The sequence below is a fragment of the Equus caballus genome, chromosome 5 (genome assembly GCF_041296265.1).
Source record: "Equus caballus isolate H_3958 breed thoroughbred chromosome 5, TB-T2T, whole genome shotgun sequence".
NCBI lineage: Eukaryota > Metazoa > Chordata > Mammalia > Perissodactyla > Equidae > Equus > Equus caballus.
The window spans coordinates 8498278-8519519 of NC_091688.1; the positions used below are offsets into that span (position 1 = coordinate 8498278).

The following is a 21242-nucleotide window of genomic DNA, read 5'->3' on the forward strand; positions in this document are numbered from 1 at the left end:
AAAAATAAAAGGACTATGTCCTTCAAAAATGTCAGTGCTGTGTAAGATAGAGGCGAAGAACTATTCCAGGTTAAAGGAGGCTGAAGACACATGACAAATGCAGGACGTTATCTTAGACTCAATTCTGTACTTGGGGTGTTGGGGGGGAAATGCTATAAGGACATTATTGGGTTAATTGACAGAATGGCAATATGGACAGTAGATTAAAGTATTGTGTCAGTGTAACATTTACTGAAGTTGATAACTGTACCATGGTTATGTAAGAGAATATCTTTATTCTGTGGAAATGCATACTAAGGTATTTAGATATAAATTACACAGAGCAGTGAGAGAGGGAGAGTGAGCGAGTTTGTCAGGAGCAAATGGCAAATGATGGAACAAATGGGGCAATCTGTTAATATGTTGATGTGGGTGAAGGGTTTGTGGATGTTCTTTGTACTATGCTGGCAATTCTCCTGAAAATTTGAAATTATTTCCAAATAAAAAGTGAAAAAAACTGGGCTGGGATTTCCCCCTTTTCTCTGTGAGGTGTTGACTGATCCACCCAAATTTCTTTAATTATCATTAGCTTATTCCAATTTTTGTATATTTTGTGCCAATTTTGCTATTTTTCTAGAAACATCCATTTCTTCTAAGTTTTCAAATATATTTGTATATAGTTTGCAATATTTTATAATTTAAAATATCTCTTTTGTCCATAGTTATTTCATATTTTTATACCGTATTTTGTTAATTCACATCACCAGCTCTCCTTGATCAGTTTTGCCAGAGGTTTTTTTTAATATTTTCTTCAAAGAACCAACTTTTGGTTTTCTTAATCTTCCCTTTTCTTTGTTTAGTGATTTCCGTTCTTATATCCTTTCTTTTTTCTTTGGATTTACACTATCTTTTATTTTTTTGAGTTGAAAGATTTGCTCTTTTGTTTTTAGTTTGTTTCCAAATGTGTTCAAAAGCATAGTTTTTCTGCTGTTGTCTTATCTACGTTACAGCAATTTTTTTTTTCTGAAGATTTTATTTTTCCTTTTTCTCCCAAAGCCCCCTGGATACATAGTTGTGTATTTTTAGTTGTAGGTCCTTCCAGTTGTGGCATGTGGGACGCCGCCTCAGCATGGCCTGATGAGCGGTGCCAGGACTGCGCCCAGGATCCAAACCACCGAAACCCTGGGCCGCTGGAGTGGAGAGCACGAACTTAACCACTAGGCCACGGGGCCGGCCCCTGCAGTACACCAATTTTGACCAGTTGTTTTCCACTATAATACTTCATACTGTTCCTTATTGTTTTCTCTTTAACCAAAGGATTCTTCTGCATAATTTTTGTTTCCAGGCTTAGGATGTTGTTAGCTATCCTTTTATTATTTTATATTCTGTTGCAGTGTGGTTGGAGAGTATAGTTTATCAGATTTTGAGTCTTCTTTTGAAGCTTTAGTGTATACTCACTATTTGGGAAATATTCCTTGTGTGCTGGATAAGAATGTTTAATTTGTGTTTGTTTTAAAGTTGTGTATATTTGATCAAGCTTATTTCCATATGTAATATGAATCTCATGTTTCCTTAAGTTTTGTCCATCTGTTTTGTGAGAGGTAATTTAAAATAGGCAATCATAATTTTTGATTATTCTCTTTCTACCTGTAGCTTTGTCAGTGGTTATTTTATGTATTTTGAAGTGACGTTGTTAGGTGCATATATATTTATAATCATTATATCTTTTTACTAGTAGATAATAAATCTCTCTTTTAGTGACATAATGTTTTTAAATTAAATTCAATTTTGGCTACTTAATTAAAATTGCTACCTTTTTGTCTTGTTTTCTCAATATATCTTAACTCAGATTTTTAATGATTGAAAATTATGCCTAACATTTCCTAATAAGGCTCTGTATCTAACATAATATTTGGTACCTACTGGGTAGAGTCTTAAGTACTTATATAGTTTCTTCAGTGTAGTTCAGAGGGAAACAGCAGTAACTCGTTTGAAAGTTTGACAGACTCCAGTTTAGTTCCCACCTCCCCTGCAATATTAGATTTGGCTCATTTGCATACTAGCCTATTCTTTATTGCACATTGATGTGTCCTGGAATTTATTATTGTTATTTTGCTGGATTTCTTTGATAAGATTATAAAAAGTAATTGTTAAAGATAGCTAGTTCAGTATTTTTGTGGTAGACAGATGTAAAATGCTGTCATTCTAAGCCGTTGATAGTAAAAAATGGTTCCTCAATCACTTTCACATTAAAGAATGCTTTCTCCCTTCTTAATGAAGTCTTCCTTGGCCCTTCAAGGCTTAATTAAGTCATGTAGAAATATTTTCCTGTGTCCTTCTCTTGTTCTCTTTGGTAAGAACTAATTGATACCCCTTATACTGTAACACTTAAACCTTGATCATTATTTTTTGAAACATTTAGTTATAACACACCCTTTAAAACAGCAGGATGGGGTCAGGCCTGGTGGCACAGCAGTTAAGTTCGAGTGCTCCACGTTGGTGGCCCGCGGTTCTCTGGTTTGGATGCTGGGTGTGGACCTGCACACCGCTTGTCAAGCCATGCTGTGGCAGGAGTCCCACATACAAAAAATAGAGGAAGATAAGCATGGATGTTAGCTCAGGGCCAGTATTCCTCAGCAAAAAGAGGAGGATTGGTGGCAGATGTTGGCTCAGGGCTAATCTTCCTCAAAAAACAAACCAACCAACCAACCCAGCAGGATGCCTAGCAATATTAGATTGTGAGTTGCCACTACAAGAAAAACTTGAGTCCCTATATGTTCAAGTTGAAAACCTCCCTTCGAGAAACAGCTATATAGAAATATAATTTCTAAAATGAAAGCAATCACGTTTAAGATTGAAGTCTCTAAAGTATGCCTTTTGAACGTAGGCATTCATTTGGATGCAGATGTTCATTCCTTCTGTACCTGTAGTATTTTTTTTTAATCTAATAGCTGTTAAGATCATATCTAAAAGAAGTTTTGTGGAAATTATAGGCAAGCAACAAATAGTTGTCATTAAAATAGATGAAGACGTGTAATCTCTATTAATATGTAAAGCATTGTTCTTGGAAAGCAAAGAAAAAAAGGTGAAATGTTGAGTGATATAAATAAATTAAAAAGGAGTGCTCAGCAGTTTCTAATCATATTTCTATTGCTGTTAAGCTTTATACAGTTTATAATTTATCAGATACTTTTTGTCCATTTTAAAGAATTCCAATCTGGCAACTATAACCAAGTGTAGGGTATTACAATAATATATGTAGAGAGTAAGTACAGCATTGAATTTTTTTTTTTCTATTTTAAAAATTGACAGAATTCCAAAACTTTTTCTTATGGGAACTTAAAAATACCAAAAAGTAATGGAAAGAATATAATAATCCCCGTGTACTCAATGCCTAGCTTCAATAATGATGAACTTTTTAACAATCTTGTTTTGTTTCCCTCTGCTCCACTTTTTAAAACAGTTTTATTGGGGGCATGTTGATTTAAAATAATCTGAACTTACTTAAATTGTACAATTTGGTACCTTTTGGCATATGTATACATCCATGAAACCATCACCACGAGCAAGACAGTGTACACATCCATTACCCTCAGAAGTTTTCCCATGCCCTTTTGTAATCCCTTCCTCCTGGCCTTCCTCCAGGCAACCACTGATCTGCTTTCTGTAGCTATGGTTTATTTTGCACTTTTCTGTAGTATTATATAAATGGAATCATATACTATATACTAATTTTTTATCTGGTTTCTTTCACTGAGCATAATTATTTAGAGATTAATCTACGGTGTTGTGTACCAAGTTTGTTCCTTTCTGTTGCTGAGTAGTATGGAATACCACAAATTGTTTATCCGTGTTCCTGTTAGTGAACATTTGAGTTTTTCTTCAGTTTTTGGTCATTACAAATAGAGCTTCTGTGAACTTTTCTGTTTTCCTTTCTTTTGAGTAAATACCTAAGGGTAGAATGGCTGGATCACGTGTAAGTGTTTCACTTTTAAAGAAATGCCAAATTGTTTTCCAGAGGGGTTGTACCATTTTACAAACCCACCAGCAGCATATGAGAGTTCCAGTCCTTCCATAGTCTTTGCAAGACTTAGTATGGTCAGTCTTTGAAATTTTAGCCCATGTAATAGATACGTAGTGGTATCTCATTTTGGTTTTGATTTGCATTTCCCTATGACTAATGATGTTCAGCATTTTTCATGTGTTTATTTGCCATCCTATATCTTCTTTGGTGAAATGACTATGGAAATCTTTTGCCCATTATTTAAAAGCTTGTTTCTTATTGAGTTTAGAGAGTTCTTTACAAATGTTTTATCAGAGATATACTTTGCAAATAGTTTTTCCCAGTCTGTAGCTTTTCTTCTCATTTTCTTAAGTATATTTTGCACAACAGAAGTTTTTAATTTTGATGAAATCCAATTTATCAGTTTTTTCTTTCATGGCTTGTACTTTTAAAATAAACTTTTGTTTTGGAATAATTTTAGATTTACGACAGTTTGCAAAGGTGACACAGAAAGTTACCGTGTACCCTTCACCCAGCATCCCTGAATACTACATCTCACATAACCGTGGTACATTTGTCAAAACTAAGAAATTAACATTGGTACATCATGCTTTTTATGTCATACATTACAACTCTTTGCCTAATAATTTTTTGGGGGAAGAGGCAGGTGGTGGAATATTTTTAAACTATCACATCCTATCTTATAAATACTTCAATAAAAGTGAACACATTTTTGAAGGCAGTTGTATGGAGGTATTTCCACATATGGGGTACCAACCTAACTACCTACTGATTTGAATTCATCAGTATAATTCCGTTAGTGTCAAAGCCAGAATCCAATATTTAACAACACAATCAAGTAAATTGACCTAGAAATCACGTGCAAATGACCTCCTGAAGAAATGAAAAGACTTTCACTGCTGTATCCGTTTTATGAAGTTTTATCTTTGTTTTTCCATTAATAATTATTTTGAGTACCAAATTCAATGTCAGTGGTCATGATTTGAAACCTCTTGCCTGTCAATTGTAGTAGTAATTGTAATTTTACACTATAACATAGCTGAGGTAGTAGTAATTCATTTGCTCATAAACTTTTTGAGGCACTTCTTCAGGAAATATTTGAATAAAAGATTGATGAGAGATAGCCATGCTCACACTAGGCGTGTTCTTTAAATGCTATTCTAGCTTAAATTTTATTTTTATTACTTTCCACCTCCCAGCGGACCCCAGTAATTACTTGCTATAGGCCAGAGCTTTTGAAATTGTTATTGTTTAAAGGTCTTGAGGAAGTTATGTGGAAATTGGAGCTCTTAGATAAATTTTTTCTAATTAGGTCATTCTAACTTTATATCAGCTGAAATTTTATCTAGTTATTTTTATTTTATTATTTCATGAAATTTGTTAATCAACTTAATGGTTGCTGCGAGTTTTTCTTATTGTTTTTAAACATAAGAGAATAGTGCTAAATTTTTGTAACTGGGTCTCCTGTTGCAAAACTTTAAAAAAAGTTATAGTTACTTGTGTAAGTAAAACTGATTTGTCACAGTTCTTGGGCATTCATTGAAAGGCTCTTTCTTTTTTTGTGGTTCACTGTTCAAGAAAATAAGAAGCTAGAGAACCAAATCTAGATGTAGTGGTAGTTTTACCCCTCTCACCCTCAGCCTCAAAATTCCTACCCAGAAAATGATTTTGTTTTGCATAAGAATGTTCTCCATATGCAGTATAGTATGTGTGAGCGTATTCCTACACATACTTTTAGTTGAAAATGGTTTTTGAAAAGTGTGGGAGAAGAATTTACTTGATTACTTGTTGAATATTTGCCATGTGCCTTTGCTAGGTTTTCTAAATATGTTGTTTAGTTGTATCATTTAAATTAAAACGTCAACTACATGTAAAAGGAAATCACAATTTGATTGGCAGAACATTTGCAACACTACTGTCTTGATAAGGTGGTATGTAGATAGGATTTCCAAAAAAGAACTCCATTTCTAACTTTGTGTAAAGAGAAATTTAAAATCCAAGGTCTGCTCAATGTAAGTTTTCTTTTAATTAATTAATTAATTATTTTAATTTTTATTTCTTTCGGATGTACATCATATTTCAAATTCTGGATACATTACATCATGTTCACCACCCGAACACTAATTATAGTGCATCCCCTCACATGTGACCCTAATCACCCCTTTTGCTCTCCCCCCTCCCCCCTTCCCCAATGGTAACCACCAGTCCAATCTCCAATGCTATGTGTTTTGTTTTTTTTTTGGTCGTTTTTATCTTCTACTTATGAGTGAGATCATATGGTATTTGACTTTCTCCCTCTGACTTATTTCACTCAGCGCAATACCCTCAAGGTCCATCCATTCTGTCACAAATGGCTGGATTTCGTCATTTCCTATAGCTGAGTAGTAGTCCATCGTGTATAAATACCACATCTTCTTTATCCATTCGTCCCTTGATGGGCACCTAGGTTGCTTCCAAGTCTTGGCTATTGCGTATAATGCCACAATGAACATAGGGGTGCAAGTATCTTTATGCCTTTGTGTTTTCAAGTTCTTTGGATAAATACCCAGCAGTGGAATAGGTGGATCATATGGTAGATCTGTCCTTAATTTTCTGAGGATACTCCAAACTGCTTTCCATAGTGGCTGCACCAGTTTGCACTGCCACCGGCAGTGAACAAGGGTTCCCTTCTTTCCACACCCTCTCCAACATTTGTTGTTTCCTGTCTTGTTAATTATAGCTATTCTGACCGGAGTGAGGTGATACCTCATTGTAGTTTTGATTTGCATTTCCCTGATAGCTAATGATGTTGAGCATCATTTCATATGCCTGTTGGCCGTCTGTATATCTTCTTTGGAGAAATCTCTATTCAGATCTTTTGCCCATTTTCTAATTGGATTGTTGGTTTTTTTGTTGTTGAGCTGTATGAGTTCTTTGTATATTTTGGATATTAACCCCTTATCTGATATGTGGTTTGCAAATATCTTCTCCCAATTGTTAGGCTGTCTTTTTGTTTTGTTGATGGTTTCCTTTGCTGTGCAGAAGCTTTTTAGTTTGATGTAGTCCCATTTGTTCATGTTTTCTTTTGTTTCCCTTGCCCGGTCAGACATGGGACTTGAAAATATGCTGCTCAGACCAATGTCATAGAGCGTACTGCCTATGTTTTCTTCTAGAAGTTTCATGGTTTTGGGTCTTACATTCAAGTCTTTAATCCATTTTGAGTTGATTTTTGTGCATGGTGTAAGGGAATGGTTTACTTTCATTCTTTTGCATGTGACTTTCCAGTTTTCCCAACATCATTTATTGAAGAGACTCTCCTTTCTCCATCGTATGCTCTTGGCTCCCTTGTCGAATATTAGCTGTCCATAAATGTGTGGGTTTACTTCTGGGCTCTCAGTTTTGTTCCATTGATCTGTGTGTCTGTTTTTGTGCCAGTACCATGCTGTTTTGGTTACTATGGCTTTGTAGTATAATTTGAAATCGGGGAGTGTGATACCTCCAGCTTTGTCCTTTTTTCTCAGGAATCCTTTGGCTATTCGGGGTCTTTTGTTGTTCTGTATAAATTTTAGGATTCTTTGTTCTATTTCTGTAAAAAATGTTGTTGGAACTTTGATAGGGATTGCATTGAATCTATAGATTGCTTTAGGAAGGTTGGACATTTTAACAATGTTAATTCTTCCACTCCAAGAGCACGGAATATCTTTCCATTTCTTTGTGTCTTCGATTTCTTTCAACGTTTTGTAGTTTTCGGTGTACAGCTCTTTCACCTCTTTCGTTAAGTTTATTCCTAGGTATTTTATTCTTTTTGTTGCAATTGTAAATGGGATTGTATTCTTAATTTCTCTTTCTGCTACTTCGTTGTTAGTGTATAGAAATGCAACGGATTTTTGTACATTGATTTTGTATCCCGCAACTTGACTGTATTCCTTTATTATTTCTAAAAGTTTTTTAGTGGACTCTTTAGGGTTTTCTAGATATAAAATCATGTCGTCTGCAAAGAGTGACAGTTTCACTTCTTCTTTTCCAATGTGGATCCCTTTTATTTCTTTTTCTTGCCTGATTGCTCTGGCTAGGACTTCCAATACTATGTTAAATAAGAGTGGTGACAGTGGGCATCCTTGTGTGGTTCCTGTTCTTATAGGGATAGCTTTCAGTTTTTCTCCATTGAGAATGATATTTCCTGTGGGTTTGTCATATATGGTCTTTATTATGTTGAGATATTTTCCTTCTATATCCAATTTATTTAGAGTTTTTATCATAAATGGATGCTGTATCTCGTCAAATGCTTTCTCTGCATCTATTGAGATGATCATATGATTTTTATTCTTCATTTTGTTAATGTGGTGTATCATGTTGATAGATTTGTGGATGTTGAACCATCCCTGCATTCCCGGACTGAAACCCACTTGATCATGATGTATGATCTTTTTAATGTATTGTCGTATTCGATTTGCTAGTATTTTGTTGAGGATTTTTGCATCGATGTTCATCAGTGATATTGGCCTGTAATTTTCTTTTCTTGTGTTGTCCTTGTCTGGTTTTGGTATCAGGATAATGTTTGCTTTTGTAGAAGGATTTAGGAAGCCTCCCCTCCTTTTCAATTTTTTGGAAGAGTTTGACAAGGATAGGTATTAAGTCTTCTTTGAATGTTTGGTAGAATTCACCAGGGAAGCCATCTGGTCCTGGACTTTTATTTTTTGGGAGGTTTTTAATTGCTGTTTTGATCTCCTTACTGGTGATCGGTCTATTCAAATTTTCTACATCTTCTTGGTCCAGTTTTGGAAGGTTGTGTGTTTCTAAGAATTTATCCATTTCTTCTAGATTATCCAATTTGTTGGCGTATAGCTTTTCATAGTATTCTCTTACTATCTTTTGTATTTCTGAGGTGTCCGTTGTAATCTCTCCTCTTTCGTTTCTGATTTTATTTATTGGAGCCTTCTCTCTTTTTTTCTTGGTGAGGGTTTTCTAGCTAAGGGTTTGTCAATTTTGTTTATCTTTTCAAAGAACCAGCTCTTGGTTTCATTAATTTTTTCTATTTTTTTTTAGTCTCTATTTCGTTTATTTCTGCTCTGATTTTTATTATTTCCTTCCTTCTGCTGATTTTGGGCTTTGTTTGTTGTTCTTTTTCCAGTACCTTTAGGTGCACTGTTAGATTGTCTATTTGGGATTTTTCTTCTTGTTGAGGTAGGCCTGAATTGCTATAAACTTCCCTCATAGAACCGCTTTTGCTGTATCCCACAGATTTTGGCATGTCGTGTTTTCATTTTCATTTGTCTCCGGGAATATTTTTATTTCTTCTTTGATTTCTTCATTGACCCAATCATTGTTCAGTAGCATTTTGTTCAATCTCCACATTTTTGTGGCTTTTCTGGTTTTCTTCCTGTAGTTGATTTCCAGTTTCATACCTTTGTGGTCAGAAAAGATGCATGGTATTATTTCGATCTTCTTAAATTTATTGAGACTTGTTTTATGGCCTAATATGTGATGAATCCTGGAGAATGTTCCATGGGCATTTGAAAAGAATGTGTATTCTGTGGTTTTTGGATGGAATGTTCTGTATATATCTACTAAGTCCATCTGGTCTAATGTGTCCTTTAAGGCGAGTGTTTCCTTATTGATCTTCTGTTTGGATGATCTATCCGTTGGTGTAAGTGGAGTGTTAAAGCCCCCTACTATTATTGTGTTACTATTTCTCCTTTTATGTCTGTTAATAATTGCTTTATATATTTAGGTGGTCCTATGTTGGGTGCGTAGATATTTACAAGTGTTATATTTTCTTGTTGGATTGTTCCCTTTATCATTATGTAGTGCCTGTCTTTGTCTCTTATTACAGTTTTTGATTTAAAGTCTATTTTGTCTGATATAAGTATTGCTACCCCTGCTTTCTTTTCTTTGCCATTTGCATGGAATATCTTTTTCCATCCTTTCACTTTCAGTTTGTGAGTGTCTGTAGGTCTGAAGTGTGTCTCTTGTATGCAGCATATACATGGATCTTGTTTTTTTATCCAGTTGGCCACCCTATGGCATTTGATTGGAGCATTTAATCCATTGGCATTTAAAGTAGCTATTGATAAATATGTATTTATTGCCATTTTGTCACTTTTTCTTTTTTTTTGGGTGTTTTAGTAGTTCTTCTCAGTTCCTTTCTTTTTCTCTTGCTCTCTTCACTTGTGGTTTGTTGGCTATCTTTAGTAATATGTTTGATTGCTTTTGTCTTACTTTTTTTCCTGCTTGTTATAGGTTTCTAGTTTGTGGTTACCATGAGGATCCTATTTAATATACTATGCATATAACAGTCTATATTGAGTAGATAGACTCTTTAGCTTGACCTCTTTCTAAAAGCTCTACTTTTTCACTCCCCTCCTCCCACATTATATGTTTTTCACATCATATATAGTCTTTTGTTTAGTGTGTAGTATACCCATTACCCTCTTATCATTGAAATAGGTAATTTTAGTACATTTGTCTTTTAACCTTTATATTACCTTCACAGGTAGTTGATCTGCTGCCTTTGCTATACTTTTACCTTACAAGTGATTTTATTGCCTGTTTTTTTCTTGTTGTTGTTTTGGGTTTGTTTGATAATTGTTTTTCTTTTATAAGTTTTCTTTTAAAGATAAGTTTTCAACCATGTAGACTCTACTTTGGTTCGTTTTGTTATAGATTTACTGTTTTTAATTCCTTTAAACATTTTTCTTGCTCAAAACCAGATGGTCATTTTTTTGTTGAAAAGCATACACACACGCACACATTTTATAACTACTAGTACTTATGACTACTAAGACTTTCAGACTTGATATTAGTGATATTTTCAGTAAGCACAACACCAGCATATATGGTACACTTGTTTCACTAAAATGTGTAAAAGTTTGTTATCCTAAATGGTGCTCAAATGTGATTTTTACAAGATATTTAATTACATCTACTCTAAAAGTTAATACCTTTCTATATGAATGGTGAATCCTGTGTCACAAATTGACAAAAAGGAATAAATATCCTCTTGGTTTCCAGATTCTCTCTTTTGAGCTGTGTGTGATGAGCTGCGGAGTGGTAGTGGTGGAGGTTATGATGGTGATGGGACAGGAATAAAAAGTGACTGAATTTGCTTTCTGTTATGTGCTACAGAACAGTTCCCCGCAGAACCCTCATTCATTTTTACAAATATTTATTAAGCACCTTGTATTTGCAAGTCTTGGCTTTGTAGGGAGGAGTTAAAGTGATTAGGAATATGGAATTGGTTCTCAAAGAGTTTGTTTTTTAAGCTTTGTAGGACAACTAAAGAGTATTAAGTTATGGAGTTGTCAGTCGTTTTGAAGTGAGAGATAGTGTCAGGGGTTCACAGATTACCATTTATCTTGATGTAATTTCTGGTGTTGAACTTCTTAAAAGTCTGGAAACTCATTTCATCAGGCTTGGGATTTCTGTAGTACTATTTTAGGAAGTTGCTTAAATAGCATGGAATTAGACCCATTTAGTCATGCACCAAAGTGCCCTCAGCCATTATAGTGTAATCGTCTGATTCTTAAGAGAAAGGGTGCATATCTGATTCACCTGGGGGAACTTGTTGAAAGTAGGGACCCCATTACAGAGATTCATTCATCTGCAGTAGAGTTGGAGTGGGTTTGGGTATTTCATTTAGTTTGGTGATTTAAAATTTCTTGACAGTTACTTCTTGGTGACAATTTTTATACATTTTAGACTTTTTCTTATGCAGAAAGTTAAGGTTATCTCTTACAGGTCCATCCTTAGTTCACATCCATCCTTAAGTAAGGACTAATATGTTAGAGGTGTTTAAGTGATACCATATATAAAGCTGTAATTAAGAGGAGGAATAGGGTAGATAGGTAAAGAATGTGTAACATATTAATGACAGGTGTATTAGAGTTCTTTAGAGAAACACAACCAGTAGGATGCACACATATGTATTCTTTATGAGGCATTGGGTCACACAATTATGGAAGGTGGGAAGTCCCACGATTCGCTGTTGGAAAGCTGGAGACCCAGAAAAGCTAGTGCTATAGTTCAGGCTGAGTCCAAAGGCCTCATCATCAATGGAGCTGAAGATAGAAATCCCAGTAAAAGAGCAGGAGAAGATGATATAGATGTTCTTGCTCAAACAATGAGGCAGGAATAAAAAGGGCAAAATCTTTCTTCTTTCACCTTTTGTTCTATTCCGGCCCTCAAAGGATTGGATGATGCCCACCCACAATGGGCAAGGCAGTCTACTGAATCCGCTGATTCAAATGCTAATCTCATTTCCAAAAAACTCAGAATTTTGGGTCATAGGATTTGATTTTATAATAGTAAAATCAATCGTGAGATTTATTGATTATGATAGTTAACGTCCATTGGCCATCTTCACACTAACTGTGGATATTAGGACTTATACACCCACATACATGTACACACATGCAGAGATTTTGATGATAAAACTAATACATGTTCATGATGGAAATTTAGAAAGTATAGAAAGGGATAAAAAGATAAGGGGACATAATCATGAAAATTCAAATATTCAGTTTTGGATATCTAAAACTTTTTGCTGTCCCAAATATAGACATACAGACATGCAAGTGTACCTGCAAACAGACATGCGTGTGTGCACACACACACACAGCTGAGAAACAGTGCAAAAGTCTGTTAATAAAGGAAATGTTTAATAAAAAATGATATATCTATTTGAAGTTTAAATAGGTAATATATTCTTGTGGTTCAAAGTTCAAAAGACGTAGAGTATTATAGAGTGAAAAATATCTTTCTATTGCCCTTGTCACCCAGCCATCCAGTTTTCCTCTCTGGAGGCAACCAAGGTGATACTTTTTTTTTTTTTTTAATTCTTCCAGAGAAATTTATGCACATATGAATACCTGTAGGACACATGTACACACATGGTATCATAGTATATGTATATATTATTATATACCTTGCTTTTCTCCCTCTGGTTTCTTTTTAGTTTTAATTGTCAAAATAATGTATTCATATGAAAAAGTCAGATAGCTCTAGAAGGTTTTTTGTGTGTTTTTGCAAAGAAGCCATTCCTTGTTCCTCTTTTCCTCATTTTCCCTTTTCATGGAAACCACTTTCATCTCTTAGCTGATTAATTTTATATTTGCTTCGTCTCTAAAATAATTGCTGTAATGTCATTTTTAAGTATTATTCTACTGCAGCTGATCAGATTCTCTGACTACATGCTGGTAATAATATAGTTCTGTCATAATTTGAGTTAGGTCAGTATTCAGTATTTATATTATTATAACTATATGAATGCTAATCACAACTGAACCATCTAGTAAAACATGATTACTTTTTCTTTTCTGTAGTTTCCTTCTTCCTGGAACTAATATTTGATTTGTTTTATTGTTTTGCTTATTTTTCTATTTAATTACAAATGATCTGCCAGTTATATAAATCTGTACTTGAGATTCTGAAAGACTCATCAAGTGTGCTGTCAGAAGGCTCTTCTAGAAAAACATCCAGTTTAGACTGGTTGTCCTCTGTTCTTTGTGTATGGCTGTCATTCTAGGATTTCTCTTTCCAGCTGCCTGGGGATTCCCTTTCCCTCTCTCATCTCAGAACCATGTTGTTGTAATTATTGTGGTTTTGTAGACATCTAGTTCCCTCACATTAAAATCTTCTTGACTATTCTTACTGTTTATATACTCTTAAGTCAGCCTACCTAATTTTAAAAATTGTCCTTTTTTACCTCTTCAGTATGTGCTTTTCAAATCTTCCATATATTACCTTGGATTGTGTAAAATTGACTCTTTTTCAAGTTAAAGAATTGTCAAATACATATTGACTGTTTCAAACAGTTCTACTTAATAGACTATTTCTGGCTAAGTTTATATTTAGTATTTTGTTTCTTCTGTAAATGGGGACTCCTGTTACAATGTGTAACTGGTGGTGATGCTTTGAGTAGTGAGTCCGTTGATATGTTTCTTAATTTTATACCTAGGAATATAATTTTTATACCTAAGACTTTTAATATGTGATTTTATTTAGTTTTCCACCTATGTAAACTCATTATCTGCAATTAATGATAATTTTACTATCTCCTTTTCCATTTTTACACCTCTTTTATCTTCACATTATGCAATACTACTGATAATGGACTTTCTTGTCTTGCTTCAGATCTAAATAGGGGTGTTTTTAGGTTTCTTCACCAAGTATGATACTGGCTTTTAGGCTTGTGTATTATGCATATATGTTTCCCATGTTAAATATCTACTGATTCCTATTTTATTGACTTAAAAAATCTTGATGGATATGTAAGTTTATCAGATGTCTTTCCGTGACTGTGGAGATAATCATAAGATATTTTTCCTTGTTACTTTTGCATGGCAAATTAAATAAATAGATTTTATTATTACTGAACCACTTTTGAATATCAGAGTTAAACTCTACTTGATCATAACAGTGGTATATTGTTTCTTTGATATGTTCCTAGAGACTTTTTTATTGTTTTCTTTAGAAGTTTTGCATCTGATATCATAAGTATTATTAGCCTGTAGTATTCATTTGTGTGTGCTATTTCTGTTAGTTTTTTATATCATTGTTATGTTCTCTCCATATAAATAATTGAAAACTTTATGTCTATGCTTTGAAATAGTTTGGGTGGCTTTAGAGTTAGCTGTTCTTAAACATTTGGTAGAATTTAGAATATCATTGGTATGTGGTGCTTTTTGAGGAGGTTAACTCTTTGACAACTTTTTCTGCTCCTTGAAGTCTTTCCTCTTTTACTGTCAAGAAATTCATAATGCCTTACTTGAATGGTAACAACACTGTTGATGTTTTTCTTGGGGCATTAAATAAAAACTCTTGTGTACATTTGTCTTCATCATTAAATCGTTAAGTTCTTAGGGACGTTAGGATAGGAACCATCTGTTTATTGCCTCAAATTCTAGCCCATAGTAGGGTATATTTTGGCTTAACAACTTTTCCTCCTTTTTTTTTTGGTGGTGGTGATGGTGGATATTTTACAGGCTTCCCAGTTGGCGTGTATGTTGTAAAGAGAGTTCTTCAGCTTCATCATATTACTCTCAAGATGACAATTGCGCACTAGAAAATGAAGATGTACAATTCCAGAAAAAGGTACTTTAAATAAAGTTGAGGATATAATTTGTGTGTCAGTTTTCTAAGACTTCCTCAAAACATTTGGAGTAAAAGTAATTTCAGAAATACTATGACATAATTTTGGGTGGAGATCTGTAATTTTCCTTGCTATAATCTGAGGAGTTACTCAGGTAATTCTGCAATTAAGCTACCTCTCAGATATTTATATATTTATTCTTATTGCTTATATTTGCAATGTCATAACATTCTTAGTCCTATAATAGGGAGAAAAATAGCGTCTATTCAGAGAACTGAAAACTAGTGGCTTACTTTGTAATGCTACTATGAATAGAAAGGATTTCTAAAGAAACCCCAGTCCTATAAATTAAAAACTATTAGAAATGAGAATTATAGAGAGAGTCCGCAATTGGTGTCTATGTAGTTCATTTATAAAATTGTTCATATATAATTGGGTGGAGTTAATATATAGAGTCCAAAAAACCTGATGTTCTCTAAATCATTTATTATTTTATCATTTTAAATGATAAAAGGTGAGTATTGACTAGATTTGGCTTACCCCGCAAAATCAATGTAAAATAGAGAAGTAGTTTATACTGACTGTAAAATATTCATATTTATATCCTATTCCCCTTCCCAAAGAAACCACAATTTACTGTTTCTTGGAAAACTTTCCGACCATTTTCTGTGGGTATAGATATACCATTATATAGCTCACAAATTAGTATTTTTATTTTCATTAAAAGGTCATAAATATTCTACACATTGACTTCCCCATCCCCAAATAATATCTCATGGGCAACTTTTTATCTTGCTATATTCTTCTGAAAATCTTCTGGCTACATTTTTATTCCATTGTATAGATACATCATAATGTATAAAACATTTCTTAATTGACAGACTTCCATTGTTTCTCAGCTGTGTGTGTGTGCATGCGTGTTGTGTGTACAGTTGTGTGTGTGTGTATGTAAACATACATACTTATAGTTACATGCTTGGGTGGTTTTTTTTTTGGCATGATATTTAAAGTGGATTATTTAAATTTTTGAGTCATGTAGAATATATTTCTGGGATGCAGAATATATTTAGGATTTTGAAGACTTGCTGAATATCTCTCCATAAAGAGTATAATTTTATGCATTCACTCACAGTCTATAAGACTTAGATCTAATCTGTTCTTTGCGAAATTTGAAGAATACATGTTGGAAGAATGAATTTAAGCAAAGCATTAAGGGGAGGAAAACATTTTCGTTTAGCAAACATTTAGGTATCTAGTGTGTGCTACACAGGCTTAGATTAAACAAAGATGAATACGAACTCTGCTTTTCTGAAACTTATACTCTAGAAGATACTTTTAAAGACATAAAGGTATCTGAAATCCTAGCTTGAGAAGTGAGTGTCAAAAGAGAGATGACACAAAGAGCCATATGTACATTCATTACTCATTTATCAGATATTTACTAAAGTCTTAATATGTGCCTAGCACAGTGCTGGATGGTCGGACTAAAGTACTTATTAAGAAATCAAATGAAGTTCCTAAAGCCCTTTAGTGTACATTTTAATTGTGGTGGTAAGGAGGAGAATGCAGGAAGATAGACAATAAACACGTAAACAGATAAAGGCAATTGAAGTCAAATGCTTACCAGACAGTGTTTTGGTTGTGAAGTGTAGAAAGAGATTGGTCTTCAATATTGCTTCAGGTCTGTTTTGTGAAACAATTTTATCAGTTAGCCTTTATTCTTTGTTGCAATATAGGATGAAAGAGAGGGACCTATCAATGCCGAATTATCAGGAAAAGTGGGTTCAAACTTACCTATTCCTCCAGAAGAACATAAATTAAAAGATGACTACATTGTGGATGTACAAGTAAGCTGTATTGCTTTAATTTTTAATGATAATGCCTTTTCAAACTACTTTATGAGATAGAAAACCTCTGTTTTGGTCAACATATTGTGTATTGTTAGTGTTTTTTGAAGTACCATGCAACTCACCTTAATACTATTCACCTGCTATGACTACTGTTTTGGAGAAAATGCAAAATTACACATTTAATAAAAAATGTGACCATTTTATTTGTAGTAAAAGTTTGGGTGTAAGTCGTCATTTCTTCTTAGGTTCCATTTTGGCTCACTATAATGTATCTTGTCTTTTTAGATGTCTGGAAATTTTTTCTAACCTACAACAAAAGAAAGTATTTGTATGTAGAACAGAGTATTTTGATATCAAAGTTTTATCGCTTAGTGTGGAATATGAATTAATAAATAATGCATTAAAATGTTTTTTCCTCTCATATTACATCCTGAATATTATTTTCCATTTTGTACCAGATTTTATGATAGAGACTAAAAACTAGACCAGAGTGTCAGCTGACCAGAATGCTGAAGCATCTGGAAACTGTTTACTATCAGGAATGGATGAAGAAACTGGGGGTATTTGATCTGGAGGAAAAAGGATTAAAGAAAAACTAAATATCTCAAATAATAACAAAAACAAAATTCAGCTCAAAATGAGGGAGAGTTCTCTTTTTTCAATACACCCAGAGCTGTTTTATGACTTAATTGGGTTATCTAAGGAGATGTAGTGAGTTTCATTTTATTGGCTTCTGGAAGACATTTGCCAAAGGTTTCTGCATAAGAATAAGAGAAGAATAAACTCTGTAGTCCTTCTAATTATATGACTATCCTGAACAATCCTGCCATTGTTCATTTTCTAGAATTTCTATCATGGTGTACTCTTGCTCAAATACTTTGAAGTACTTACGGCATTATGTAGACTTGTGCTGTTCAGTTCAGTAGCCACTAGCTGCATGTGGCTATTGAGCACTGGAAATTCAGCTAGTCCAAATTGAGAGTTGCTGTAAGTATAGAATACACATCAGATTTTAGAGATTTAGTAAAAGAAAAAAAAAGAATGTAAAATATCTCAATGTTTTTATATTGAATACATGTTGAAATGGTAATACAATATTTGGTAATAATGTAGTAGTCTTTTTCTCAAGGCCTCCACCATAAAATACAAACTATTTGCATTCCTTTGTGAATTTTTCATTCCAGTGTAAATAATTCTTCAAATGATCACATTTTATATTCTTCTGACTCTATGCCTTGTGTTTCCTTTCTGTTCCCATGCTGGCCTTCCCTTTCTTCAGAGTCCTGGTTCTTTTCGTCCATAATAGTCCGTAGTCTCTCTTTCCCTTGAACTGAGCATGAGCACCTCTCACTTGATACTCATTTAGTAAGCATTAAATCCCTACTGTGTGCTAGGTACTTTGCTAGACACTGGGAACATGAAGATCAAGAGAACGTACTCCTCACTCAAGACATGTATAGCATAGTTGAAGACGAGAAGGGGATGTAAATACAGGCAATTGAGGTGTCATAGATGCCGTCATCCAAGTCTGTACAGAGACCAGTGGAGGCAGAGAGGAACGGGAATGGCTGTTTCAATTCAGGCGTGATTGTGGGGGAGGAGTGCTGACGGGGGTTTTCAAACATGCCTTAGGATTAGGTAGATTGCAGGTTGTGTTTTGGAGGAGTGACTGGCCCAGAGCATCCAGGACTGAAGGAGAGGCAAGAATCATGTATTGTTTTGTAATGTTACTTGTAAATGCCTTGTATTGTTGTTTATTGATACACGTTATCTTCTAAACTGCTTACAGGTCTAAACTGCTTACAGGCAAGAGCTACTGTTGTAGTATTTTGTATATTTACATAGGATTTCTGTGTTGCTACTGGCATTAATTAATTACAGTAAAAGTGAAGTATTTATGGGTCCTTATACAAAATAGGAAATAGGAAAGAAGAAAGACAAGCTCCTTTGTCCTAGTTTATGAAATGCCATGAAAAACATGTAGAGCCTGTATTTTTATAGTTTTCTATATTCTTTTGGGTGGTAATGTTGGAAGAAGGAGTTTTTCTAAAAGTACTTTTTAGTGAGCATTCTTTATATTGTCACTTTTGAGACATTTTATAAAATCCTGTTCAGCTAAAGAGATAATTTATTAATCTCAACATTTAATATAACTGACTTTTTTAAAAACAGAATACGGAATCAGAAAAGTTAAGTCCTTCTGTGATTGAGACACTCCCTGCAGTTGATCTTCATGAAGATTCTTCCAGTGTAGTTGTGGGCAGTGAAAACACTGAAAATACTTCCAGCTCATCTACCTCAGAGATCACTCCGGTCTCAAAGCTTGAGTAAGTCGTTGCAAAGAAAAAAAAAGAATCTCTTTAGATAATGATAGAAGAATTTCTTTACAGGATAAGGCAGCTTGGTACTCAGTTTTGAAGTTTAGGCAATATAGCAGACCTAAGTTATAATGCCTGTGTTGTGTGTTTTTATTATTATTTTTTAATGTAATGATCTTATAATGAGTATTTATTTTGCTGCTTAACTCAGTGAAGCTGATTAGATTCCTAACCATGAAATCTTTACATCGTGTGGGTAAAGTGAGGTTCTACTTGTTTAGGAAGCACAGTACTTATTTGAATACTCTTTCCTATAATTATTAAAAATTCAAATGTTCGATTATTCATTTCCGTTAAGTATCACTGTAACATTCCATTCATAGTTATTTCTTTGTGTGAATAGCTGCCTTTTTCAAACTTGATAATAAATATTCAGGATATCTAGGCTTAAAGTTTCCTTAATTTAGAAAATCTATTGTGTACTCCTGGCTTCCTCTAGCAACACTACAAAGAACAAAACAAAATTCTCTTCTCTTAATACTACATGAAACATTTCCTTTATCGAATAAGTTAATATATATAAAGTGCATAGAATAATATCTGATGCATAATAAGAATATATGTGTCAGTTAATATCATTATTATTATCTCTACTTTTTACCACAACAGTTTTTTTTTTAGGTGAGGAAGATTGGCCCTGAGCAAGTATCTGTTGGCAATCTTCCTCTTTTTGCTTGAGGAATACTGGCCCTGAGCTAATATATGTGGTAATCTTCCTTTATTTTGTATGTGGTTTGCCACCACAGCATGGCTTGATGAGTGGTGTGTAGCTCCACGCCCGGGATCTGAACTTGTGGACCTCTGGCTGCAGAAGCGGGGTGTGCAAACTTAATCACTACCCCACTGGGCGGGCCCCTACCACAGCACTTTTTTTGGCAGGGGAAGAAGGAAGATTAGCCCTGAGCTAACATCTATGACCATCTTCCTCTATTTTTTATACATGGGATGCCTGCCACAGCGTAGCTTGCTAAGTGGTGCCTAGGTCCGCACCTGGATTCTGAACTGGCGAACCCCAGGCCGGTGAAGTGAAGCCCATGAGCCTGACCGCTGTGTCACCAAGCTGGCTCCCATAGCACTTTTTAAACATGTATTCTCCTCAAGAATATAAGGGAGGGGCTGGCCGTGTGGCCGAGTGGTGAAGTTCGCGTGCTCCGCTTCAGCTGCCCAAGGTTTCACTGGTTCGGATCCTGGGCACAGACATGGCCCCGCTCATCAGGCCATGTTGAGGTGGCGTCCCATGTGGCACAACCAGAGGCGCTCACAACTAGAATATACAACTATTACTGGGGGGCTTTGGAGAGAAGAAGAAAAAAAGAAAGATTGGCAACAGATGTTAGCGCAGGTGCCAATCTTTAAAAAAAAAGGAATGTAAGGGACCAGGTTGAAGGAGTTGTACACAAAGATGTTATGGTTACCATTTAGGAGTTTGTCCCAGTAAGGGACAGGGGATCAGAAGACATGCTTAGAAATAATGATAGTATTTAAAATTTTAAAATAATTATTCCAGAAGGAGTTTAAGGCTAGATACTACACATCTGAATGGTACATTTTTTTTTCCCATTATATCTAACGTGACTACTTAATGAAATAGAAGTGAAGTAGGGAAGAAATATTAGGTACATGTTTTTTAAATTCTAAAAGTGCCTTAAGAGCTTTAGTGAAATGTTTTGAGATAATTTTTTTGATACTATGGGCAACAACTCTTAACATTGGTAGAATATACTAACAGAAGTGAAATGTTAGAGTAAGATGCATTTAGAATAAATAATTTAAAAATCTTATTTTTGACAAGACTGAATATTAACCTGAAATATTTTGTTTTAAAATTTGGTAATTAGCTATTTAAAGGCCAGGGGCACTAACAGAGCAAGAGTAAACAGTTCACTTTACACGATTTAAAATAAGTGAATTCTTGAAAACAGTCTGCAGAACTGTAAAGCATT

General features: G+C 34.4%; 1 protein-coding gene across 4 annotated transcripts in view; it reads left to right on the forward strand.

Annotated features, from left to right (window-relative positions):
* Positions 1–21242, forward strand: part of SUCO (SUN domain containing ossification factor) — an 85193-nt gene that overhangs the window by 14665 nt on the left and 49286 nt on the right. For 2 of the 4 annotated variants that reach the window (XM_023640561.2, XM_023640563.2), the window contains exons 2-4: positions 14965–15073; positions 16808–16918; positions 19094–19248. In XM_023640561.2, coding sequence (XP_023496329.2) covers positions 14965–15073; positions 16808–16918; positions 19094–19248 — 375 coding nt within the window. The remainder of the gene's footprint in view (positions 1–14964; positions 15074–16807; positions 16919–19093; positions 19249–21242) is intronic. The other 2 variants (XM_070267669.1, XM_070267668.1) reach the window with 1 other exon arrangement.